This window comes from Lontra canadensis, unplaced genomic scaffold (assembly GCF_010015895.1).
Source record: "Lontra canadensis isolate GAN:19392208 unplaced genomic scaffold, GSC_riverotter_1.0 scaffold84, whole genome shotgun sequence".
NCBI lineage: Eukaryota > Metazoa > Chordata > Mammalia > Carnivora > Mustelidae > Lontra > Lontra canadensis.
Genome location: NW_022631078.1, coordinates 4,396,141 through 4,422,693, shown reverse-complemented (window position 1 = coordinate 4,422,693; position 26,553 = coordinate 4,396,141). Strand labels below are relative to the sequence as shown.

The 26,553-nt window shown below is 58.0% G+C and overlaps 1 protein-coding gene across 2 annotated transcripts in view; it reads right to left on the bottom strand.

The window, feature by feature from the left end:
* The window catches only part of PHF21B (PHD finger protein 21B), an 82,537-nt gene that overhangs the window by 5,033 nt on the left and 50,951 nt on the right, over positions 1-26,553 (bottom strand). For both annotated transcript variants that reach the window (XM_032882795.1, XM_032882796.1), the window contains exons 3-9: positions 17,514-17,606; positions 14,807-15,157; positions 12,538-12,678; positions 5,114-5,165; positions 3,875-3,951; positions 2,475-2,529; positions 1,703-1,725 (exon numbers count right to left, since the gene is read on the bottom strand). In XM_032882795.1, coding sequence (XP_032738686.1) covers positions 1,703-1,725; positions 2,475-2,529; positions 3,875-3,951; positions 5,114-5,165; positions 12,538-12,678; positions 14,807-15,157; positions 17,514-17,606 — 792 coding nt within the window. The remainder of the gene's footprint in view (positions 1-1,702; positions 1,726-2,474; positions 2,530-3,874; positions 3,952-5,113; positions 5,166-12,537; positions 12,679-14,806; positions 15,158-17,513; positions 17,607-26,553) is intronic.

Below are 26,553 nucleotides of genomic sequence, written 5' to 3'. Positions count from 1 at the left end.
GGCCCCTAATGTCCCACTGTCCCATATCCTGGAGTGGGGGGTGGGCAAGCCAGCGCTCACAAAGCCTCCCTCCTGCCCACTGCCTTGGGGGGTCTGCAGTCACAGCTTTCCAGTCCTCTGGATAGCACCTTGGTCTAACCTGGCATCTCCCAAAATCCCATGTGGGTTCCTGCACTCCTCTGTGCCCACCTCTGTAACAGGGGCTAGTGCCATCTGCCCCACAGGATGCTGGGAAGACCCGACAGGACACACAGAACACACTCCACACAGGAGCCTGGTAAGGGGCAGCTTCCTCTTTCCCTGGGCTAAAGGACCTTCAGACATCCCTTCTAGAGTCGTCCGCCTTGGTTGTTTGGCCTCTGCTTACACACCTACAGGGACGGGGAGCTCACTACCTTCCCAGCCAGCTCGCTGCACTGTGGACAGAGAGAGGAGCCTCTCATCACCCCGTGCCTCCCGTGACCTGCAGAGTCTGAACAATTTCCCACCACCCACTAGAAAACCTTCTCCAGGCATGGGAGGGCTGCTCTCTGCCCATGTGGCTGCAGCGCCTTCTGACTTCACGGTTGCAAAGGACCAGAGGGCTCTCATGGGGGTGACCCACACCACGAGGACCCCGGACCCCAGGCTGTCCTTGATGGAGGGGGCAGCAGACAGAGATGAGGCCTCAGAGGTCTGTTGCCAGCACTCACGTCAGTGCAGGAGCCCCGGGCCAGCAAGCCATGTGCCCAAGATCGCTCAGTGAGCCGGAGGTGGATGCCGGACCAGTGGCGGGGTCCCCTGCCCCGAAGCCACGGCCCCTCCAGGCCTGGGGTCTGTGGCGGCAGGGCTCAGGCTCGAGGCCCATCCTGCTCCCCCGCTATTGGGCACAGGTGTCTGTGGATGAGCACGACAGGCCATCAGCACCAGTCTGTGACACTACATGGTTCTGGTGGCGAAAAGGCCAGGATCACCAGAGTTTAAGCCTGTCGCCTGCTGCTGCTCAGTAGCCTGTTATAGGCATGTGGGGGCTACCAATTCTTTTAGGATTTGATCCAAAACTTATTTAGAAAATGAGGTCACAGGGCGCCTGGGCAGCTCAGTGGGTAGAATGCTCTTCTGACTTTGGCTCAGGTCATGATCTCAGGGTCTTGGGATCGAGCCTTGCGTCGGGCTCTGGCTCCGTGCTGAGTCTGCTTCTCCCTCTCTCTCTACTACTGCCCCTGTTTGTGCTCGCTCGCTCTCAGATAAATAAAATCTCAAAAAAAAAAAAAAAATGAGGTCACAACCAGCTTATGTCCTGAGAAGCAGGGACACCAGTGTGCGTGGAGAGTAGGGGTCTCACAGGATCACTGAAAAGGATTCCTGAGGGGTGACACCCTGAGGATTACGGGGTCTAGACCCTCGTGAGGTGGGCAATGATGACCCGAGAGAGCCAGCTCCCCCTGAGGTCACACAGCAGGGCCGAGCAGAGCCAGGTAGAGCCTGGCCGGCCCTGGCGTCAGCGGCCGCCTCCTGGGCTTTCTTGGTCCCGGGGTCCCTGCGTCCTCAGCAGCGGGTGGAGAGAGGTCGTGTTCGAGCCGCCTGTGGGCTGACCCGGGTGGTCCTGCAAAGCTCTCGGTAGGGAGGACTGAACCCGAAGGCCCTCCCCTCGGCTCACCCCTGCCAGGAGCGCCCCGCCTGTACCCGCCCCACCCCGACCTGCCATTGAGGGGACACCTACCTTCCAGCAGGGGTCCTCATTGGCTAGCACAGGGAAGAAGGGCGGAGAACACGTTAGCGGGCACTGGAGGGGCACCAATCGGGACCGGAGGCCACGAGGCCCGGTGAGGCAGGGCTTCCCACCTGGGGCAAGGCGGGAGCATCCCAGACTCTGGTCCTCACCTGGGGTGGGACGGGAGCATCACGGGCCCTGGGACACCCAGTTCTCACCTGGGACATGGCGGAATTCAGGGTCTCTGCCCTGGTTGTGGCCAGGACCCACCCTGGGACGGGCACCAGGCTGCCCCACAGGCAAGCCATCCTTCCAGGGACCTCTCACAGGGACTTATTTTCAACTGTGTGTGTGGTTTTTTTTGTCCATAACCCACTCTCCTTCTAGTAAGTGAGGCCAAACCACATATTTAATGATCACAAAACATGGTTTTTCTCAGTTGCTGGCTCAGAGCCGTCCGCAGAGGACACTGTCCAGAGGGGAGCAGAGCTTCTGTGTGTAAGGAATATTTGACCGTTTACCACAGGCTGTCACGTCCAGCCCTCACGTCATCATCCCGGCTCGGGGCCCCGGCTCTGGCACAGGCTCCGCAGGCCCTCCTCCTCCCCACAGAAGATGTCGGGGCAAAGGAGGCCACGGCGAGGAGGGCCCGGGAGCTAGAAAGCACCATGCACCGGAAAGCAGCTCTGTCCTCACACAGGCCTGGAGTGGGGGGTCACCCACGCTGCCTTGGCCCCGGGCCCGGGGCAGCCCTGGGGAGCCACGGTCCGCGGGCACCTACCTCTTGCTGTGAGGAACAGGGGGGTGTTGAGATAGTTGGACGCCAGCCGTTTCCTCTGTAGGGGATGGAAAACAAAACAAAAGCATCTCACATGGAGCTCTCCTCGGAGACACGGCTCCTGCCCAGGAACACCCGGGACAGGCTCCCACCCACGGCTCCGGAGGTCACAACTAGGACGGATATGGGGGCAGCAGGGTGGGGGAGCGGCAGGTGAGCCGGCTATGCCCCGTGGGAGGCACGGAATCTCCCCTGTCCCCTGGGGATACAACCACCTCGCTCAGGAAGGACGTCCTAGGGACCCCAAATCGGGTTTCTGGCACAATCCAAAAGGGGGCTTCAGTCACGGGCCAAGCCTGTTCAGATACTGGTTTGGGGTGGCTTTGCTGCGGAGGGGAGATGGGTAAGTGGCGTCACTCCCTCCTCTCTCGATGTGGTCGGGCTGTGCTCACAGCTAAGGGCGAGGCCCGTGGAGGGCCGCTCCCGGAGCTACGGTGGGTCCTGGGCTCAAGGGTCAAAGCGTCGAGCTGACTCCTGACTTGCTAATCAGGTGGTTTCCCACCAGCCACCACAGACTTGGGACACTACGTATGGCTGGGCTGGCAGAGCGGTGGATGGCTTCATCGGTGAGCACAGCAGAGGGGACAGGGCCCTCGTCATACAGATGGCACACGGCTTCCTCGAGTGCTGGTCAAGAAACAGCTCAGCGACAATCTTTCAGAAGGGGCCCAGTTCTTAGGACACCATCTCAGGGACAAAGCACACTCAGGAAAAGAGCGGGGAAGCGAGCGGTATGAAGACGGGCGTGTTCTCTATGCAGAAGCCGGGACGACAGAAGCAGAGGCCAGGGGCAGGTGGGCTCCCCGACTTGGGCAACCATCGCTCGGGCCAAGACCCCTGCCCCCTCCCCACCGAGTTCCAAGTCTTTGACAGGGACTCAGGACAGCAGCTTGGACTGACCAACACTCTGGGGAGGTGAGAACAGCAGGACCTCGACCCTCCCACAGGCCCTCCTGGGACCTGTCCCCCTGGCAGGGACAGCCCGAGTCTGGAAGGTGCCGGGCGCCGGCCTCTGGGGACCTCGCTCGGCTTCAGAGAGCTGCCGCGACTGCCAGACCTCAGGCCCCAAGGAAACGGCTTCCCTGTTAGGGGGTGATTCTGGGGCTGCTCCCCGGGGCCTTGACAGGGCTCCACACCTGATCATTGGGGTGAAGAACTAGGAAACCTTGTAAACTGCACCCAGGCCACGCTCCCCAGTGCAGCCCGAGTGAGGACCCCGCTGTTCTCATCTCCTGCGTCTGTTTCTCAACAGATTGTGAGCTCAGGAGGGGAGGGACATCATTCATGGTCATGCCCCGAACGCCAGTCCCCGGAGGGGCAGGTGAGGGAGTGTAGGGCCTCACCTCTGTCTCCAGGAGGCCACTGTAAGCGGGATTCGCTGTGCTTCTTCTCTTCCGCTCTTGGCGTTTGCTCTGGATTTCTGTAAAGGCACAGACACAGCGGTTACTGGATCCTTCCTGTCCTGGGAACCCTGAACTCTTCCTCTGCAAACCCTGGGCGTCCCGGTCCCCTCCCCTGCTCTGCAGCCTATCTGCCCAGCGTCCCCGCCCCAGAGTGGCTTCCGAATCACTCACTCTGGGGCAGACGGGTGGGCAGGTGCGATCTCGGCGCGGGAAACCCCATGTGCCATCATCCAGTCTGGGGGCATCTCTCGGGGGATGTCTGCCGGCCAGGCTAGTGCCTGCCCAGCTGCACAGGGAGGCTCAGGGCAGCCCCAGGAACCAAGTCCACCTGCCGCTCAGGTGGGCTCTGCCCACGTGAAGCCTCCCACACGAATCCTTCTGAGAGGGCCCCTGGTGTGGTGTTTCCTGCAGTGACCGTGACCACCCCACACGCATGGTCCCCCGCTTTCCTGCCTTCTGCTTTGCCTGCCACATGGAACCTGGGATCGGTTTCTCTGAAAACAGCTGTTTTGACATGTTTTTCTAACTTGTCTTTTGGACTCAGTTTTTCCTTTTAAATCTTTGCAGTATCATTCATGTGTTTCCTGTAAGACACCCCAGACCAGGCTCCAAATAAATAAATACTTAGGGTCTCATGGGCGGGGGGAGAATTTTTACGAGGAGAGCTACTTATAAAAAGCATAACCACAGTCAGGAGGTATCAGGAAAGCTTTTTCATCCCAACCTCACGACGACACTGCAATATTTCAAGGTGCAGCCTTCCTCATGTTGCGGGAAAAGGAGGCGGAGGTTCAGAGTGGAGGGAGCTTGCCCACGGTCCCCCGGGTCAAAGCAGCACGAGCAGGACTCAAATGCAGACCTTCGGACGTGACTGGGAGGGCCCAAGCCCGAGTGGCTAGCAAGTGGCAGGGCCAGGCGGTCGGGCTCCAGCGACTACCTCCTTGGGCTGCGTGCAACGGGGGAGCACAGGACGAGCACGGGACCCACACGGTCCCTTTGCCAAAACCAGGAGGTGGGCTCCGTGCAGACAGCCACGGAACCGGGGGGAGCAGGAAGGCTTTCTTGGTCTTTGCGCTGACGACCCTGGCACTTGGGACAGACCTCCCAGGAGGCGGGTCACTGGTGGGCGCTGCCTTCCCGCCAGCCAGCAGCCCAGCCTGCTGCCGCGCAGAGCCTTACCTTCCAAGTGCTCTGTTGTGACCAGGCCCAGAGCTACCATGAAGGCGATTTTCTGAGGGAAGGAAACAGAGAAACGTTAACACGGCCTCCAGTGTCCATTGATTCAGTGAACACTGCAGAGCGCCTCCTTATGGGGCTGGCTTCTCGGTTTCGGGTTTCCTTCGTTTTCACCTACTGTCCGTCCCAGGACCCCACCCACGACCCCACGCTGCGTTTGGTTGCTGTGTCCCCTTAGCTCCTCTGGGCTGTGCCAGATTCTCAGGTTGTCCTGGTCATTAGTGACTTTGACCGCTTAGAGCTTGGGCTGGGCAGGAAGGACACCCCTCAGCTGGCACCGGTCTGATGGTTTCTCATGATGACACTGGGTTATGGGCTTGGGGGCGGGAGACCACAGAGGTGAACCCCTTCCCAGCCCACTGTATCTGGGAACGTGTCAGCCGCGTGACTCCTCTGTCGCACGCTGCCCTCGATCATGGGGCTGGGGCGTCGCCTTCTCCATGACACATCCCCTCTCTGTCCCCCGTCCACACTGTCCTCGTTGGGAGGACCTGGCTGTGCACCACTCACACTCCAGGAGGTGGGAACAGTGCTTTTTCTGGCCACTAGATGGAAAAACTTGGGTGCAGTAGAATTTACCAGTATTCTCTTTTTCACTGTCTGGCTTTTTGAATCTTACGTACAGACACGGGTTACAAAGCAAGCTGCCTGTGTCTTATTGTAGTACCTGTAACTTCACTGTTTACATTTATTTCATTATTACTATTTGTAAGTAGGCTCCACGCCCAATGCGGGGCTCAGACTCACGACCCTGAGACGGAGAGTCCCATGGCCACCAACCGAGTCTGCTGGAGGCCCTCATGGTTCACATTCAAATTTTTGATCCGTTTGGAGTTGACCCTGGTGTCGACTGTGTGAAGGATGGATTCCTTTCATTCCATCGGCATTGGTTTCTTCCAATCCCACTTACTGAAAATTCTACTACTCCACTTTTTGCTGGTTTAAGGAGCCCTTTTAAATCATATACTGAATTATCTCGAGTCTCTGTGGTGTCTTTCCATGCCTCCTCTCCCGTTCCTAGCTGTGCGGGAGCGACGGTGACACCTTTGGTTCCCCGGCATCACGGGGTTCTGGCAGAATTCAAACCCCTCCCCTGTTCTTCCTGTGTCTTCTTGTGTATGTTTTCATGTGAAACTCAGAAACCATGAAGGATACCGAGGTGTGTTTATTGGGATGATGTGAAAATGATAATACATTAACTTGGGTCGTGACGATAATTTTCGGACGTAAAATTCTCCTTTCCGGAACCACGGTGCGCCCCTCTGTTCTTCTGCCTTCGGGGGTTTCAAACGTACCCTCCAGTGGCTGTCCACTGTTGTTAGTGTGTTGATTTTTTTAAAGATTTTTTTAGTTATTCATTTGAGAGAAAGAGAGAGTGAGAGCAGCGGGGAGGGGTAGAGGGAGGGGAGAAGCAGACTCAATGCTGAGCAGGGAGCCTGATGTAGGGCTGGATCCCAGGACCCCGGGATCATGACCTGAGCTGAAGGCAGATGCTCAACCCACTGAGCCACCCAGGTGCCCCTAGAGGTTTTTTTTTTCCCTTTTCTTAAGAAAGGGAGAGAGAGAGATACCTCTAGAGAGAGGGGCAGAGGGAGAGGGAGAGAGAATCTCAAGGAGCTCCCTGCTGAGCACAGAGCCGGACGTGGGGCTTGATCTCTTGATCTCAAGATCATGACCTGACCCGAAATCAAGAGTCTGGGAGTTCAACCAACTGAGCCCCCCAGACGCCCCAATCCCAGGTATTTCATCTTGTTGCCGCTACGGCAAGGAGAGGGTACCTGGGAGGCTTCTAACACGCTACTCTGCGTGTCTGTGACAATTATCATTGGTTTGCATTAATATTAACCCTGCCGTGCCCGATTCTGTTGGGAGTAGTTTTGTTTTTGTTTTTTAATTGATTCTCTTGGGTTTTCTACACCATTTCAAATAGTGACTACCCGCTGTTCCTTTGCTTTTTTTTTTTTTTCTCCACTTCTATGCTGTTCAAAATAGTTCTACTCCTCAATCTGTCTGCTTTCTGTGTTACAGGGGAGGCCTTTGGACGTTGCTGGAAGAACGTAGGATGTACACTCGGAATTTCAGCCCCACTCGGCTCCCCGAGGCAGGGTCCGGCGTGCTCCCTGCCTCTCGGATCATAGCCAGGCCCACAGAGTCACATCTCCTGAGTTCCTGGGCAGATTTAAACCCTGGCATGCCCAGCCTGTCAGCTGGAAGGCCAGCTGGACTGGACATAAAGGCTCTCCTTTCTTCCTTCAGGAAGGGGTAGATACTGCTCTACCGTATTCTGGGCTTGAATGCTGCCAGCATTCTTCCCTGCAGAGTGACATGATCACTTTTGCCTGGATGACTTCCAGAGGCTTCTGTGCTGGGTGACGGGATAGTGTGGACCCTTCTCCCTTGGCGCACGCATTCATTTTCCCTGGTGCCCAGTACCAGGGACAGAGTCCGTTAACACGTACATAGTCTTTCTTCTTTGATTTTCATCAACTTTTCTTAAATAAGGTTAAAAAAATCGGGACGTACCACACCATGGAAAGGGGGGGCCGTAAATTCCTGGCAGGTGTGCGCTCACACGAATGCAAGACTAACAAAATTATTAATTTTTTTGCGGCCACAGGGCAGATTCTGGGCTCCAGCAGATTCGGCCGATGGCAGTCCGAGCTGCCATTCGGGGCCACCTGGCTTCAGTGTGGTTTCCGGGCCCCGGGGCTGACCACACGGTGGCAGGGACTCTAGGGGAGCCCTCCAGTACCGTTGCCTGCCTCGCTGACCCCACCAGGAAAGACTGGACTGAGCAAAGACCAGCAATGTGGAGACCATGCTCCCCGCTCCCGTCACCCCATCCTCCACAGGAGGTCACTTGAGTCCACACTGACTGGAGGACAGGAAATGGGAGAAAACTGCCTCCATGGAGAGAGCCAAACCCACGTCACTGTGGGTGGTGGGAAGCGCCACTTTATCTCCTCCGCTCCGTAATTCTGGGCTCTGGTTCAGAAGCCTCCGCTTATACGTCAGCTGGGTCCTCTTGGCTTAACTTCATAGGGATCACTCTTGACTATTTAAAAACTCCTTCTTCCTTTTCTATTGTGTGTACTTTGCGCACTCGCTTCTGCCTCCTCCGTCCCTCACTGTGTCTTCTGCCGTGTCCAGGGCCCCCTGAGCTTACCCACTCAGATTTATTTCCGTGCATAATTCCAGCTCACACTTCATTCTCTCTGGTACGGTGACCACTCAGCCTTCCCCTCCCCAAACTCAGCCTTGTAACTTCTTCATTAGTGGTGATTCTTTTCTGTTCTCTTTCTTTGAATACACAGTAAAGTGTTGATTTTTTTTTTTTTTAATCTAGGGAGTATCCTTTATCCTATGGTAAAAATGCTCTTGTTTCCCTATTTTTTCCTTCAAATGGCTTTGCAATGATGCTTTGCCCCATGCTTCCTTTGGTTAAAGGTTGCTGGAGGAGGTGACGGTCACTGGATCAGCTCTGAGCAGGGGACGGCAGGAAGCAATTTAAAAGCTCCTTCGAGTGAACTGACTTCATTCCGTGTATATTACAAATTATTGCTTCTTTCTCTGTAACTCTGTGCTGTATCTGTGGTGGTGTATTCTTTTGCTTATATATTCTTTTGTTTTTTTGTTTTTTTGTAGGGTGGGTAGAACAGAGGAAGAGGGAAAGAGAAAATCTTAAGCAGGCTCCATGCCCAGTGCACAGCCTGATGTGGGACTCGATCTCACGACCCTGAGATCATGACCTGAGCTGAAATCAAGAGCTGGACGCTGAACCGACGAAGCCCCCCAGGTGCCCCTAAAGCACCCGTGATCCCTGTTCACTCTGTCCAGTACCTTTTTAAATTTCAACGAATTACATTTTTCCTTCTCAGATTTTTCAAACCATTTTTATATTCACCCAATCTTACTTTGTTTTTCATGGTATTTTTTTGCTTCATTATTCCTTACTGAATTCAAGGGCACATTATTCCTTTCTGAGAAAAATCTGCGTGAGTACCCTAAGCGTGCTTCTGTGTTAGGCGTTGCTAGAGTAGGCCGCAGACTGACTTCCTCCTGGATGAACTCAGGCTCCAGACGCGGACTGTGCCTGCCGTCCTTGGCAGGGGTTGTTGCCCAGATTCCAGAATTTTGTCCACAGGGTCATTTTGGGTACAACTCCTTTTTCTCTTCCTTCTGCATTTCTGTCTTCTCTGCCTCCTGCTTACCCATCCCTTTGGGCAGGACTGCCGTCCCCCCTGGCCTTGCCTCCCTCCCCAGGGGCAGCTGTGGCCTCCAGCTCAAGTTGGCTCCTTTCTTTCTTGGAGAACTTTTGCGAACCTCTGTCCTGGTCACTCTCACCCAGCGGTGGCCCCGGAGCCCGGGGGCCTGGCATCGGTCCTGCTCACTACTTGGGTTTCTGGGAAACAGCCATATACAGCTACCTTTCTGGGGTCTCTTCCTGTCGCTAGCCAGACCCCGAGACCTGACCTTGAATCCACCCGCTTGTACTCGATAACCTCTCTTCTTCCCCAAGCTCTTCTTTTGGAATTACCTCTTAACTCTGGCAAATATGACCTGAAACTGCTCCTTGGTGGGATGGCCACTGCCCTGGACCATCTGAACCAAACTTGGCCCATGCTCGCCCAGATGGGCCGTGGAGCGACAGTGCTCCATGAGAGAACCCAAACCACTACAGAGCTGACTGACATCTCTGCTCACGGAGGAGCCCCAGCCACACGTACATAACATACAATGTACGTACAGACATGTTCCTTCAACACGTGTGCGTGACCTCATGCGCGCCTCTACAAACGATGACAAGGCTTCCCCATCTAAATATTCATCCTAATCCTAAATGAAAGGTACCCATTCACCCTGTCTTAGGGAGTCACTGCATTGGAAGTGACTCCCTGTGACCTCCTTATTTGCTGCAAATAAAGTTGACTTTGTGCGATTACTCCGCCTGGCGTAGCTAATTTGCCAAGAGGTGAACTCACGTCGCTTTGGTTACATTCTAACATTTTATCTGCTGTTGCTGTCGTGTGCAGTGGAGTGCTATGTCAGGAGCCCGAGACCCCTTGATGGGTTTCAAGAAGGGGAGGGTGTCTCGGTTATTTCTGAATTTTAAGAAAATCTTTCTAGCTGCCTGGAGAATACACAGGGGGGGCGACCCCATCCGGGGGCAGGAATGGGGACTGTGGTAACAGGGATGGTGTGGAGGGAAGGAGCATGTGTGTGCACACGTCTTGCCCAGGGAGGTGGCTGGGCCCTTGTTCTGGCTGTCCCCCTGCAAGGCACACACCGGTTTGAGGGTGGCCACAGTCTCAGTCAGATGCTGCCTGAGGCCAGGATAAGGGGTGGCACAGAAAAGGCCACAGTTCTGTCCTAAAGGCCATGGACCATGAAACAGGGAAGAGTGGACAGAGCCTTGGAGTTGTCCTGGGTGCTGGTAAACTTGAGGCTCCTTTCCACCACCAGGCTGGCCTGCCACGGGCTTGCTCACACAGCCCCGGGAGCCACCGATGGTCACCAGCTACCTCAGAGCTCCAAAGGGCTCATCTGAGGAAGTTTCTAGGGCAGCTGCCGCTTGGGCCTCAAGGGCTCCTGACTTGGGCTCTTCATGAACAGGTTTCAAAGACGCCACCAAGCCCCGCGTCAGCACCACACAATGCTCCCAGACCTCTTTAAAAAGAAAGTTTAATAAGGATTTTTACGCCAGGACATGTTGTAATTACAAGTTCTATGTAAGTCATTACATGTATTTACACTAATTATGTTGTTAAATGTAATTATGCTAATTGTATAAACGCACCATAGCTGGATTCCATGTACTTTGGGAGAGCGCAGAGGATCCACCCAGAAAACCTTCGACAGCGCAGTGGGCGCGAGGCAGCCCCGTGGGAGGACGGAGGGGTGCGCGGGGGAGCCTCGGGCTGCAAGCCGGCCCGGGGCTCACCGTGCAGACGACAGGTGCTCCCACGGCACCGAGGGATGGAACTGAGTGCCTCTGGAGATAAACGGGGCTGGGGCCGCAGGCCAAACTGTGTTGCATCTCAGCCTCAGCAAGTGGTGGGCTCTGGCTCCCTGCAGGCTTTTTGGACACTCTCCTGCTCCAAGACATTCCGTGGCTCTCCAGTGCCCAGGGACTAAAGTTGCACCTTGGCAGCCTACATGCGGGTCCTCCAGGATGAGGCTCCGGCACCCCTCAAGCCTGTGGTCAGAATTTCTCATGCGTTCGTGCTGCCTGGGCTCCGAGTAGACCAGCCGACTCCCCTGAGCCTGCCAAGGGCCTTCCCACCTTCCACGTGACCGCCTGGGGAGCGCCCTCTGCACCATACACCACCCCCCACGCCTCTGCCCCCTCTGTTGAAGCCCCACCTGCTCCCTGGGCCCTGCCGATCCCGCCTCTCCTCTGCAAAGCCTTCACCAGTCCTCTCAGCTGCAAACACGCTCTCCCCTTCTCTCTGCCCCTCCTCCCCCAGCTCTGGATTTGCAATTCTCTGAGGACACTTGAGTTTTTTTAGCCAAAGTTGAACTCCTAGTGGTCATACCAAGAGCAGCGAGGTCCCCTAGGGCCAGGACTCCATCCGCCCCAGCTCAGCATCCCGACCCTCAGCACGGAACCTGGCACCCAGCCAACCCTAGGACATGTCTGATGAATGATGAAGGGATGAAAGACTGACTTCTTCTGATACCGACAGCATATTGATAAAAAGAATCCTTAGGAGCTCTAGGATCCCTGTGGGGCCTCTTCTGCCCACTGAGGAGAGGTGGTCAGGGAAGGCTGCCTGGAGGAGAGGACATCTGAAGTGAATCTTATAGGATGAATGAGAATTGGGTAGGGAAAGAAGGGGGGCTCCAGGTGAGGCCAAATGCATGGAAAAAGGCCCAAAGCGTTGACTGTGACCCAGTAGGACAGAGGATACAAGAGGAACATGAGAGGGGTCACCTGCTGGCACCAGAAGTTACCAAAGAGCTACTGGCCTCTTACACCCCAAAGAGCAGGGGCTTCTGTGCTAACCATGGATTAGGACAACACCACGAGGGCCCACGTATCCCTCCTCCCTCTGGGGGTAGGTGGGGAGATGACACTAATGCACAATTTCTGGAAAGTTCTACAGGTACTTTCAGGAGTCAGCTGCCTCTCCCGCGCCAGCCCTGGCTGCAGCTGACTTCCAAAGCATCTGCGGTCTCGCTCTGCCAGCCCTCAGATGCTTAAGAGTGGCCACAGGCAGGGAAAAGAGGCAGGGTCATGGCAGCGCCACGTGGTGTGAAGAGCCCTGCCTCCTGCCGGAGGAGACCCTGAGCCATGGATCCTCCCAGCTGTGCCCTGCCCTGTGTCCCCGCCTCCCACGGCGACACCCAGAGCCCAGCCACCCTACCTCGGGGTTCTCCTGGCTTGGGGGCCGGTCCTCCTCCTTCTTTTTGGTCGCCTGAGCTCCCTGAGATGGCTCCTCTGTGGGCGGCCGCGGCTCCGCCGTGCTCTCGGGCTGCGTCTGCACCTGAGGCTGGATGATGATGACCTGGAAGGCGGGGCAGGGGTGCGGGGTGAGGGGGGCAGCCACAGAGGGAGAGGGGAGCCGGGAGGGCCGGAGCGGCACGGGGCCTCGGAAGGCAGGATTACAGAGCAACGAGGCAGCCTGCACCAAGCCCTCCCATCCAGCAGGCGACTGCACCCGGTGGGCGCCTCCGGACAGCCCTTCACACAGCGAGGAGGATCTGCCTGAGAACGAGCCTGGTTGCCTAGAACCCTGAGCGGACTGGGTTCAGTCCTGTGCTACTGTGTCCCAGCTGTGTGACCTTGGGGAGGTCACTTTGCCTCTCTGAGCCTCACCTTCCTTGCAATCCTCCCTCCAGGGCGGTGGTGAAAATTCAGGAAGCAAAGACTCAGAAGAGCTTGGTTTCTTCATCCCCAGCTCAAGTGCAGGGAAACTGAGGCCAAGAGGGCTCAGCTTTGCCACCTGAGGTCATCAGGGGTCTGTCCGAGTGCACTGCCCAGTCTGTCCCCTCCCCAGCCCGCCCTGTGTCTGAGGCTTTCAAACATGGCCGGGGGGGTAGGGGTGGGGAAGGGGGAGGTGGGCTCCAGATCCTGCTCAGCACGGCCCAGAGTGGCCCTACATTGTCAGCTGTCATCAGGGTTCGCGGCCATCGTGTGGTTTGATGGAAGGTCTGAGGCTGAGAACCTGAAAACAACTTACACAGCCCAGCCGCTCCCTGCGGTAGATACCCCTCCATCTGGGGCTCGGTGACTTTGTTCATCTTTTGGACGGGAAACTGGGGAGGAACCATAATCTCTCATGGATCCAGGAGAAGGAATTCAACAGGAACAGTCAACCAGGGTCTCACCCAAGCCAAGAATAACCTGAACTTGTATTTTTTTCCCCTAAGAATGTGACCATCTTGTAAATTTGAGGCTTCTAAACAGGAAGGAAAAAAGGCACCCATTTTTCTGCTGGCTTACGGGAGACCCTTTGTTCTCCTTTTTATCACAATTTTAAATCCCTAGAATTCTCTAGATGGAAAAAAACATGTCCTTCTTTATATTCATAGGAAGAAAACCATTAAGAAACCCAGTAGAAAATGGCAAAAAATATTCTCAAACGTGTCACATGGAAGGAGACAGAATTCTTGAAAAGTATGGGGGAAACATCCAAGCTTCCTAATAACCCAAGGAATTCAACTTTGAACAGCGAGCATCTGTTTGCCCCAATTAAATGAGCAAAATGTGTTTAAAATGACAGCACTGAATGCTGGTGAGCTTGCAGTGAAAAGGGCACATGCATCCCACAAAAGGCACCCCACAGACACCTGCTAAGTGTCCCCTGGGGACCAGGTATGATCCCGAGGAGAGCGCCTCCCCATCCTGTGATGACTGAGAATCCCCAGGGCTCCCGTCCACGGGTGGGAGGACCCAGAAGTGTAGTGCGCCCAGACACACACCGTGTGCCGTAAAATCCAGGTGCTCAGAAATGGAGCACCAGCTTTCAGGCTGGGAATTAGGAGGGACGCTGGCCCCAGACAAGAAGAGGGAGGCAGCCTGGCAGGCCCCAAACTGGGCACAGAGGAAAGGAGGCTAAAGAGAAGTGGTACCTTTCTCGCAGCCCCACAGCCCCGAAGGCCTGACCTTACAACCTCCATGGAGCTCAGAGGGGGACAGGGAGAGGACCTCAGTTTCCTTTTAAATCTCGGCAAGAAATCACGGACTTTCCATTCGGGCCTGGGCTTCCCCCAAAGTCCTTGGCTACCTGACTACACCGGCCAGAGGCCCAGCACAGCACAGGCTTCGTCCGGCCACATTTCCTACTGGTTAAGTCATGATTCCAAAGAGGGAAGTAATTCACTCAGACCAGTCCTTCTTTTCCCACCGGTGTTCACCACCCAGCTGTGTGTTCCCTCAATGACACGCACACTCACTTGCATCGTGGCACACACGTGCCGACCCATTCCCTTCCCCTCCTGCTCACACCGCCCTCCGACCGCCAGGTCACTCGCTCGCTCCATCACGCCGCAGCCCAGTCCCGCCAGCGCGGACACCCTCGCGGGACTGCCCACTCACACCCCATCCATTCCAGGGGCTTCTGGGTCCTTCTGCCAACCACGAACTTGCTCTGCTTGGGCAGCCGCCTCCCGCGTGAGCGGGCACACACCCACCTTCTTGTCGGCGCTGATGAGGAGGGGCTGGACCTTGACGCTGTCGCTGACCACAGACACCGCGGTGCTGGGGGCGATGGCGGCGGCATTGCTGGGGGCGGTGGAGATGATGGCGTAAGCCACCCCGGCACTGCTCAGGGGAGAGGCGACGGCGGCGGGCTCAGCGAGGGCCTGGGGCTGGCTGCCGGGCGCTGGCACATGGCTCACGGTGTTGTTGGCGGTGGGGAGGGCTGGGCTGGGGTTCTTGATACTGACCACGGTGGCCTTCTGGAACGTCGGGGGCTGCTTGGGTGGCCGGTCCCGGCCTGGGGTGACGGGGAGGCTGTCTGGAATCAGAGTCTTTGGCCTAACCTGGGGAGGGAGGGACAGGTGCACGGTCACAGACACACAAGCAGGCAGAGGCGGCGGCCCTGAACAGACCCGGCACTTGGGACAGATGCCCCCTCCCCGGGCACTGACACAGCCAGGCTCAGAGACCTCCCATGTTAGAGGGGAGGGGACAGCAGCGGAGAGCCCCTTCAGCTCAACTCAGACAAGACAGTGAAGAACAGCGGAGGGGGGATGGGAAAGCAGCCCGTGGACCGGTCAGGGGCCCTCTGACTTCAGCTGCAAAGCAGCAAGCTCCCTCTGACGCCAGAAGCCCAGAGCGTTGTTGCTGGGATGGTGACCAGGAGGGGCCATGGGGGCTCCTGGCCCCGCTCCGTGGGCTCCTTGGTCTGGGTGGGGCATGCAGTGAGTTAAAGCCGGTGCAGGAGGCTAGGACGTGGTTAGGCCAGGGCTCCGGATGGCTCGATCTGGGCCGATGCCCCCTCCAGCGCCCGAAGTGTCGGCACGCACCTCCTATGTGCGCCGGGGGGTTGGGGGTGCACACACAAAGTGTTGTGTTCATCCCAGCATTCCTGCGACCAGAAACGAGCCTCACGCCAACCCCGTGAGATCTGCGCCAGGGCCACCTTCTTGGGGACTAGCAGGCCGAAGAGGACTTGCCCTGTCTTGCCTCATGTAAGCCCGGCTGTGACCGCACTGCCAAGCTGCCATACGGCCTATTCTACAGATGAGCAAATGGAGGCCTGGAGGGGAAGTGACTTAGCCCCTGAGAAAAACGATGCCCCAGGCGTCACTGTTGGGGTAGCGGGACACGCACTCAGGACTTCCACAGGCCTGCCTAGTGTCCATGAGGGCTGGAGGTGTGCAGTGTCGGCCACACCCATCACCCTCACCCATCACCAGTGACCTCCGTGGAGGGAGGGGTCAGGGTGGCTCCCCCGGGGCTCTCTGACCTGGCATAGGTCATGTCAGGTGCCCTGTGCCCCTCAGTCAAGCCAGCATCCTATCTGCCTGCTCCTCTCCAGGGTCCACTGCAGAGCCGGCCTCGATGCAAGGGTCCCTCCCTTCCCCCTCCAGGTGGGGTCTCCACCACAAGGGCCTCCCACTATCAGGGGACCCACCAAGTCATATGATCCTGTCCTGCTCTGTCCTTGGTCCGTGGGGTCGGGATCAGAGCCTGACACCAACACTAATACTGAACGTGGGAACCTCGGACGACGCCAGCTTGGGGACAGCTGTGCTCTGACTCTGCTGGGGACAGGTGGGGCAGATGGGAAGAGGGGTGGTTAAGGAGGATCACCGCTGTGAGGTCAAGGGAGGCCGTTCTGTGCTGTCGGTCCCTCCTACCCCGGTCACTCCGGGTTCAACACCACGTGACCCCAACTCTGCACGTCGGGGAGCCGTGCCCAGGCTGCAGGGGCTGGCCTCCGAGCACAGGGGCCTCCAACCCAGAGAAAACCTATTCAGGGGACCCTAGAGCTCGTGACTTTCAGCTGGTGCCACTTGGAGACGAGCTGGGTGCAGACCCAAGCCGGGCCTCCTCCCATAGGGGCTCCTGGGGGGCCTTCCTTGCCCTCCATGCTCTCTTCCTTCCCTGGGCCTGGTGGGAGTCAGCACAGGTGGGTTCCTGGGAAAGGCTGCCCCTCGGACAAGAGCTGCCATGCATCACCCCCGAGCGTGGGGCGTCCGTCAGGAACTGTCCTCACCTCTGAGCCACCAGCATATGGAGCACACAGCGCGTGCTCAACAAGGCTGAGCGGGGGTTGACCGCCAGCAGGCATGGTCATACATGGTCGTACTGATTCAGCTTCATGGCCACCAAGGAGGCCCCTGCACCAGCCCCTCTGCAGGAGGGGAGACTCAGCCCAGGAAGGTTAAGAGGCCAGGAGACTTGGCCGAAGCATGGAGCGCGGTCAAGGATGCCGTGGACGGGGCCCAGGGCGCCTGGCTCAGCATCTCGCTGCCTCCCCAGATGAACCATCTTGTGCAGGTTTCCTGCACTGTCTCAACCTGACTCCGACGCAGGGTTCAGAATCTCTATTACCTCGTGACCCCGTCCAGAAATAAGCTCATCAAACCACACTGAAGGTGCGTCTTGATATTTTCTGTCGTACTCTAGTCTGGCTTTGTTTATTCCATTAAAGAAAAAAAAAAATCCTGGGTCCTGACCCACTGAAATGATTTTGCAATTCCTCATGATAAAAACCAGGTCTCACCGGAACGTGTCTCCTCCTCTGACGGGCAGATGAGGGCAGGACGGTGAAGGGACACACCCAAGCAGGTCCTTGCCCAGTGCAGTGGCCACCTCAAACCTCCGTGCTTGGGGGCTGGGGACAGACAGACAGACCGCCCCCCCGGGGCCCTCCCGTGAGCTGCTTACCTGAGGTAGCACCGCCGCTCCTTGCCCGGCCAGCCTCTGCAAGGAGCTGACCTGAGGACCCGTGACAGGCACTGCAGTGATGGCTCCCAAAGCCTGGAAGACAGGAGGGGGCACTCAGCCGGGACTGGGGACACTGTGCTGAGGCCACCGGGACTGTCCGGCAGGTGCGTGACTCCCACCACTTGTCTGTATGGGGGACAGCACCCCGGAGGCATAAACTGGGCTACATCAGGATTTCACAACCACGGAAGTATGTTTTTGTCACACAGGACATTCTGGAACCAGAAAAAGAAACAGGATGGCACTGTCCCAAAGACACTTGGCCCTTGGCTTCCTTTTTTACAAGTAAGGTGTTTTTATGTCGATACCTGTCTACTAAAAACCAATGAAAATTAACATTAATCCATACCTTGCTCCATTATTTTTAAAAACAACAAAATGGAACAGAGACCTAAAGGTAGAGCCTAGAAAACTAGAAAAATGACAAAACTAGAAAAAAGACACAGAAGAAAAATCCGTGGGAGTCTAGGTTAGGCAGAGAGTCTTAGCTGTGAGCCCAATACCCAGACCACAGAAGACAAACCAACGACCTGGACGACAGGAGAATTTAGAAGCTCCTGAAGCTTACGTGTAAACAGAGTAAAAAGCCCCAGACGGGGAACACACACTTGCCAGTCACGTGTCTGATGGAGACTGGCACCTGGTGTGTACAGAGGAGCTCTCAAAACGCCATCCTCACAGGGGCGCCTGGGGGGCTCAGTCTTTAAGCGTCTGCCTTCAGCTCAGGTTATGATCCCGGGGCCCTGGGATCGAGCCTCACGTTGGGCTCCCCGCTCTGCAGGAAGCCCGCTTCCTCTCCCTCTGCCCCTCCCTCCAGCTTGTGCTCCCTCCCCACACCTCAAATGAATGCATTAAAAACAAAAACGCAGTCTTCAAAGAACGACCCAGTTAAAACAACGAACACGAGATCTGAGCAGATACTTCATGAAGGAAGATGCGCACACGGTAAATGAGCACATGACAAGATGCCAAACAGCGTGAGTTATTAGGGAAACGCGGAGCTAAAACCAGGGCGAGGGCCCACGACCGCCTCCTCACCTCCTGGATGGCCGCATTCGGAAAGACGGCCGAATCAGAAGTTGGCGATCACGTACGGCAGCTCGTCCACTGCTCTTGGGAACATGAAATGGTACGAGAACACGGCAGAACAGCTTGGCCATTTCTCATAACATTCAACACATGTATACTGCTATGGGCTGAATGTTTGTATTTCCCCCTCAAAAATTCCTGTGCTGAAATTCTAAGGCCCCTGGGGGTGATGGATGTGGACAAGGGCCTCGAGAGGGGATGGGTCATGGAGGCTTGCTTCCCGCGCCTCTCTCTCTCTCTCTCTCTCTCTCTCTCTCTCTCTCTCTCGGCAGCGGGGAGATGGATCAAGGACTAGAGCACCTGCTATGCTCTCCATGGGGAGTGTAGGAGGGGCTTAAGCTAGGAGGGTGGAGTCTTACAATCGATGTCTTGTAAAAACAAGGCTCCAGGGGGACCAGGAGCCCCTGGCCCCGTGCAGGGACGCGGTGAGAAGTCTGCAGCGCGAAGAGGGCCCTTGCCCGAGCACAGGTCTGGGCCCCGCAGCCTCCAGAACTGTGAGCTCCGAGCGTCCGTGGGGGACGTGCCGCGGCAGACCGGCCCGGGAATGCTGGCGGCAGCTCTGCCCGCAGCGGCGCGGCACGGGAACGGGCCCGCAGCCCGACAGCCAGTGCCGTCTGCAGAGGAATGTCACTCGGCGACCCAAAGGAAGGAGCCGCTGACACCCCAGCCGCAAGGAGGAAGCTCGGCACAATCGGGCTGGAGGGAAAGAGCTTGGCACGAAATTTAAAAAAAAGGACAGGCTACAGGATGCCATTTCTATACAATTCCAGAAGCAGCAAACGGATCTCCAGGACCCGGGCGACGGGTCAGGGGTTATGTGGAGGTGGGGGATGGGAGGAACAGATGACGGAAGACACTGGGCACCTGTTCACCGTCTTGACCCTGGTGCCGGTTTCGTCCGACCCCGGAGGACACGGCGGAGCGGCCACGAACTTCTCCAATTGTGGCACGGCGCCTCCCGCCTCTCGAATTTGCCACCTGCCCCACGGGGGCTCACGTCCTTCAAGCCCACTGCCCGCCTCACTGCGCGGGGCCAAACCCCCACGAGTCACTGGGAATCTGCTGCGGACATTTGTCAGAACAGAGCTTCACGTGCAAGGCGGACAGCACCGAAGCAGACGTGGTCCCTCCTCAAGGACGCCTCTCGCTCCATCACGCCGTCCTCCGTCTCTCGCCCACAGGGTCTGTGAAACGTGCCAGGAGAACATCCCAAGCGCGGCCCGATGCCCACATTTTTAAAAAGATTCTGCTCCACCTTCGGCCAGGGGGCAAGTGTAGAAGGTTCTGCCGTCCCCAGAGCAGGCCTGCGGGCGATCCAGCATCACTCTCGGATCCCTGGGCCGACCCAGGCGTGCCCGGGTGGAGGCAAGCACGGAGCCTCATCTGATTCCCAAGCTTCCAGGGCCTTCTGCCAACCTGGGCACCACAGGCTGAGAGGAAGCCGGCCTGTCCCCTCTCACGGGTTCTGCATCAGAGTCCCACACGGGGTGCTAGATGTCACCAGGGAACAATGCTGTATGGTCCCCGGGGAGCAAGGGACGCCTGCATGGATGGGGGCTGGACAGAAGATCCTGGGTGGCAGAAGTAGGCAGACACCCGTCCATCACCGACAGAAACCAGAGAACGGGCGCCCATCGACTTTCCCTGGGAATTCCGCCGGCTTGACTGTCCCCCCAAACAAGTCCCCCAGATCCGCCTGCCTCTGAGGGGCGGGGCAGCCCTTGCAGATGAGAGCTGAGCGCTGCCGTGTGTCTCTTCTGGGGGTGTCCCTGTGCACAGCCCTTCATTCCTCTGGGTGTCCACTCTGGTGCACGTGTCTCTCTTCTGGGCACTCTTCCGGCTCTCTGCCCACGCGCCCTGGGCTCCAAGCCTTCATTCCTGGTTGGCACTCCGCTCTCTCTCCGGTGCTGGGGACTTCCATCCGCGTGTGCCTTAGGAATTTACCATCAGGGAGCAGAAGGACGGGGACCCAGAGAGACTCGGGTGGATGAAAGCTGCTGGATGGAGGCAGAGGCCCCGAGGTCGGGATGGGTAGGGACAGGGAGGGAAGGACAGGGGGAACTTTGCTGACCTCATTCTCCACACTCAGTTTCCGAGAGACACAACGTGCCATGGACACCTGGGGGCCACCCACAGAACAAACGGCCTTCACCTGCGGACCCCATCAGCGGAAGCACCGTCGGACTCCACCGCAACCCAGCCTGACGGCGGCAGGCATACCGCTGCTGGGGCCGAGCTGGGGTGCCTGACCATGCGACAGCATGTTGGGGTCCCTCTGTGCCAGGGCATCGGGAGGGGCCCTGAAGACGGGATGGCTCCCGGGTCTGCTAACCGAGCCGGGTCCCTCCACTTCCCGCTTCCGGGAACGGCGGGTTTCATCTGGCAACACCGGAGTCACCTGCCGCCCCCCACCCCGCCCAAGGCAGGCTTCGGGGCCCCCTCTCGGCCCCATCTACTCGCTTGTCTCTGAGGTCTGGCCCCGGAGTGCGGTCTTCCACGTCCTTACAAAGCTTTAATTAACGAGCTGAAAGGACATTTTATCTGGCAGGGGCTGACCTTTCTGCTCCGCATCTGAATTTATCGATACCAGCAGAAACAATCATCTCAGCGGCTCCTTCACGAGCCTCACGCAGTTTATGGCCACACTTGCGTCAAGATAAACGAGCTCCCGATCACTACACTTACCGCTCTAAGCATCTTAATAGGAGAAAAAAGGGCCATAAAAGTCAAAGATAACTTCAAATTTCTCCTGCATCGGTGGAGTCCCTGGGGCAGCCTCGAAGAAGCTCCGACGCAGCCAGACAGGTATCGGGTGTCACCGCTGCCTGTCCGCGTGCTGGGGACAGGCCGGCTGTGACACCAACGGCATGTGGCCCCCAGGATCTCGTGGTCCCGGGAACTGAGTGGTGGGCCCAGCCTCGCAACAGCTGCTCCCGTCCCAGCCCCAGACCTGACGGATCAGAACCGGCTTGTACCTCTCGGCTTCCCCGCGGCGATGGCAGCTTCTGGCAGGCCCAGAGCCCAGGTTCTGGCCCAAGCAGGAGCGTGGTGAAGGTGTGTGAGGTCTGTCATCAGACAGGGAGGGTCTCAGGCCTCCAGGGCCCAACCCGGTGACCCTGCCAGCCGCGCTCAGGTAGCTGCCCAGGGACGGGGCCTCTTCTTCATACCTGCAGTCACGGCCACCCAGAGTCTCACTGACGCAGTGGGCCTGCCACCCAGCACCCCCATGGGCAGCAGACCTGAGCCCACTCTCCCTACACGTGCAAACTTCTCCCTGCCCTCCAGGCCTTGGTTGTGGTTCCTGTGCCCAAAACGACTCCAGGCCTCACAGAGCTGCCCTCTCAGTGGGACCAACGGGATTTCTGAGGTCACCCCATCCCCGCCATGTAAATGTGTTCCCGAAGGAGACAGAAATACAGCCATGGGGGCTGCCCCACCTCCAGGACAGAAGAGGACAACCCACGCAGCTCCTCGAGCCAGGAATGGTGCAGGGGGCACGGGCACGGGGTCCCAGGGAGCCTCTTCCCCCATACCACTTCAGGGACAGGAGAGACAGGGAGGAGGAGGGACAACCAGCACAAGTACTGGCCAGGTGGCACGGCTGTGTGTGTACGGTGTGGCCAGTGACCAGAGCGGAAAGTGACCCTGTGAAGGGGACCGAGACAAGGCCGGGTCACAGGTTGACCCTTAAGGACCTTGGAATTCATCACAGGAGCAGTGGCCTCGTGGAAGGAGGGTACATGGCCCAGAGACGGGCGTTTCTCAAGTGTGTGACTTGAACCTTATCTGAACCGATGTGTTCCAAAGGAGGGAACAGGCCCAGTGGGGCTATGGTTTGCTGGGCACCCGGGTCAGTGAACGGCAGAGCCAGGGTCCGGGTGGGGCCACCCCCACAGCCCTCTGCCCAGTGGTGGCTGGGATCCAGCCAGCACTGTGGACCCGGGGGTAGGAACTGCCCCGGGGCCCCCCTGCCTGTATCCACACATGTCCCCTGTGACCTCCACTCACCTCAGCTGGGAGGGCACTGTCCAGGAGGGGACACAGGTCTGGAACACCCCATACTGTGTCCTCAGACATAGCTCTGAGGACAGCAGGAGGGCATGCTCCTGGTTCCTGCACCCCACATGGCTCCCACCTCCCACAGCTGGGTGACAAAGTGGGGCAGAGGCCCTGGGCCTACAGAGCCACCCAAAAGCCCCCCAGAAGGTGGCCTGGCCCCCCCGTCCATCCACGCGAGCTGTGTGGTTGTGTCTTCTCTGGTTGTGATTTTCCTCCCTGTGATTTTCCTCCCATCTTCCGAGAGTGGCCACGATGTGGGGCAAACAAAACAATGGACCGCCAACGTCGGGAAGCGCCAATATATACAAATACGACAGAGGCACCACTTTTGCTGTGGGGGGAAAGCAGTTTATTACTCACCAGCGAAATCTGCCGGCTGCCTTTACTGCTGCGGGGAAGGACTCGGGGAACTCGCGTGCGGCGGGTGTGCCCCCGCTCAGTCTGGCCGCGACCACCCTCCCAGCCTGTTGCCCCCATGCCAGCTCCCGCTGACCCCAAGCCTGTCCATGTGGGACCCTCAGGGGCCACGGGGGTTCATGTGAAAGCCCAGGGAAATGCACACCTCTTTTCGCTGCCCCATCCTGGGAGTCCCTGCTCCTCCCAGACCTCGTCGTCTGGGTCTACACCTGGGACTGGACATGCACCCTGGAGCCACGGGCACCCATCGGGGCCAGCCAGCCTGCATGCAAATTTCATTCCCCTGCTGGCCTGGGTGCTAACAAGTGTCCCTCTCGCCTCCTGTCTGAAGCAAGGGGAACGGGAGGAGGCTTGAATCATTCCAATGACTCCTCCGTTCACAGATGTGCACCAAGGACCCCACCGAGGCAAGAAAGAAGAGAGGGAGAGGCTGGCGTGCAGACAGTGGCAGCGGGATTGCCTGATGATGGGAAGACATGCATGCCCAGCTCTGCAGGTCCCCTTCCAGACACACACCCCAGGGCCACGCGTGCCCACGTGCCAGGGACATAGATGGGAGTGGCTGCAGGACAGCATCTGCTTCGGGGAGAAAATGGACTGTCCTTTGGCAGGGGATGGAGCAGCTCCGATGTCCTCATGGTGGAGAACATTCTCGGCTCCCAGCAACCGGAGAGATAAGCCAGAAGTATGCATGTCACCACGGAGCCTGGGGACATGCCCCGGGTGACACCCGCAAGGGCTCCCCGCCACCTCACACCATTCACGTCTAGCAAGCCCCACCCGACCGTGAGGTTTGCTGATAAACAGTAAACGCTCAAAACCAATTCACGATCAACCAATTCATGATCGTAGCTGCCCTTGCCTGGGGCGGGGATGGAGGGGCGCGTGGAGGAGACCTACTCCTGCGTGTTTCACCTCTTCACAAAGCGATCAGAGCAAACGTGACGAGACGCCTGCTTACTCATTTGGGCAGAGACCATATGGAAATTCACCGCAGTTCCCTATGTCTACCCGTAGTTTAAAAATAAGCATAAACGGAGGCAGAGAGGGCTCTGCAGAGGGAAGTGGGAAGCCTTCCTAGAGGAGGTGGTGTCTTAGCTGGGCCTTGAAGGATGGACCAGAATGTTCAGGTGGGCAGCCAGGTAAGTGTGTGGTAATCAGGAGGGACAGGTGGGTGGTAGGAGGATGAGGGCACCAGAAGCAGGGGCATCGAGGGGCTCTAAGCACAGGGGGCTGGACCACAAAGCCAAAGGCGGGTAGTGAAGGAGGAGTAGAGGGCCAGGCGGGGCCTTGAATGCCACACGCAGGAGCTCGGCCATCCCCCGTGGGTGCCTGGGAGCCACTGGCCATTGTAGGCTCTTGGATGGTGTAGCCAGGGCAGGACGGGGATTTCTGGGTGGAGGTCAGACCGGAGGCCAGCTGGTAAGGTGCAGACCATAAGCCATGGCAGAATCCTATGGGGAAGACAGGATGTGGTTCTCCTCTCTTCTCACGTGACGGATTGCTGGCGGGCCAAGCTTCCGAGCAGCTCACAGCGGTGCAGAGGCCTGTCTAGCTCTCCCCCAGGACTGGCCGTGTTGGGAGGTTCTTGCCCAGGGGCACCCACGCCTGCCAACCCTGCCCTGGGCATTCTGTTCTCTCCTGGGTTCTGGGAGGGGTCCGTCCCCAATGCACAGCAGCTCCCGGGAGACGGGAGCTCTGCCCAATGGGGCGGCTCTCAGGAGACTAAAACGTTGGGTCATTAAAACAAGAAAGCTCTTCCAAAACTGGCTTCTCCGCACCCCACAGGGAGACATTTTCCGGAGCTCAGACCCAGAGATGTTGCACACAATGCCCCTCCGAGCAAACCCATTTACTGAGTGCGCCATGGGGGAACCCGTAAGGCCCCACATGGGCGGCTCCCGCCCGGCTGGGTCCCGGTGACCCTGACCGAGCGGGCCAGCTGCGGTAGGCTGCCCAGGGCCACTTAACCAATGCAGAGGTCCTTCCTGGGGAGGCCGTTCTTAATCAGAAAGTACCAGAAAACTCGAGCGGCTACTTGGCGCTGACATTTAAAACCCCCTCTCAGCAGCCTGCATTGCAAAGTGGTTTCATTAACTTGAAAGGGTGTAATTTTATGCTATTTAGTAGGAAATACACACTCTAAATGGCATCATGGACTGATGACTGGGGGCTGTGATCTGGAGGGGAAGCCAAAAAAAGCCGGCCACCAGTCCCTGGCAACCACAGGTGGGGGTAGGGGTGGGGGTGGGGGCCGGGGTAGGGGACGTGCTGGAAACTTCCCCACGGCTGGCAGCCTCTAGAAGCCACGCCCATTGCTCTGCGTGGGGGTTTCCGTGGGACCAACCAAAGCAGCCGCATCACATCCCCCAAACTTGGAAAGAAATGCCATTTCTGAGAGAGCACTGGACTCAGAACAAAAGCCGATCAGGTCCAGCGGGCTGGTCCAGGGCCCCCTGCTTGGCCCGCCAGGAAGCCCTGTTCCCTGAAGGGGCTTGCCGGGATGGTAGCCCGGGATGGAAGGCCCCCAGAGCAGGCTGCCCCCTCCCACTGCAGGGGTCCCCTCAGGGAGGAGCCCGGCCCCAGTGAAGATGTAACCTCATAGGCCTGGAGAGGGCCAGGGGAGGCCTGTCGCACAGGGGACCCAGAGACAGTGGCTGGAGCCTCACACCTCCGGGAAGAGTCCAGGGCTCCTTCTCCTTCCTCTGTCCCCTGGACCCTGCCATGATGGAGACGATGGAGAACATGCAGGAGGGAAGGCAGGGGCTGGGGCAGGGGCTTGTCTCCGAGGCTGCCAGGAGAGGGGCACAGGAGCCCAAGGCCAGAAGGAAACACGGAATGCGTGGTGCCTGCCCTGCCCTGGGCCTTGGTTCCCGGGACCACCTGCCCCCGGCCTCAGGGCCCCGCCATCTGGGACGTGGAGTATTTGTATCTGCTCCTTGGCAGTGGGCCTGGGAGCAGCTGCCTGGACCCTCCCATCCAAAGGCCGCCGTGTCCTCCAGCAAATCCCAGTGAACGCAGAATGCAGTCCATGGGGGTGCTTCCGACGGGGAACACTCTCCCCACCGGCCTGAAGACCTCGGGAAAATACACAGTTGGTCAGGAAATCTAATTTCCAAGTGTGATCAGGGAACACGCGCTCCCGCTGGCCTCAGCCTCCTCATCCCGCCACCTCTAATGCCCCGGAATCTAATTTAAGAGACGCACATCGGCCCGGAGCCCCAGGAAGCGCCCCCCATCCTTCTGGGAGCCTCCCCCGGGCACTGGCCCAGACACTCTTGGCTTCCAAAAGGGGGGCCCAGTGCATCAAACAGAGATCCAGTCTACTCGTGGGGACGGGTGCAGAGCTCAGCGTGCAACCTGACGGATTGGGATAAACGTCTACACCCAAGTAACTGCCACCCAGACCGAGATA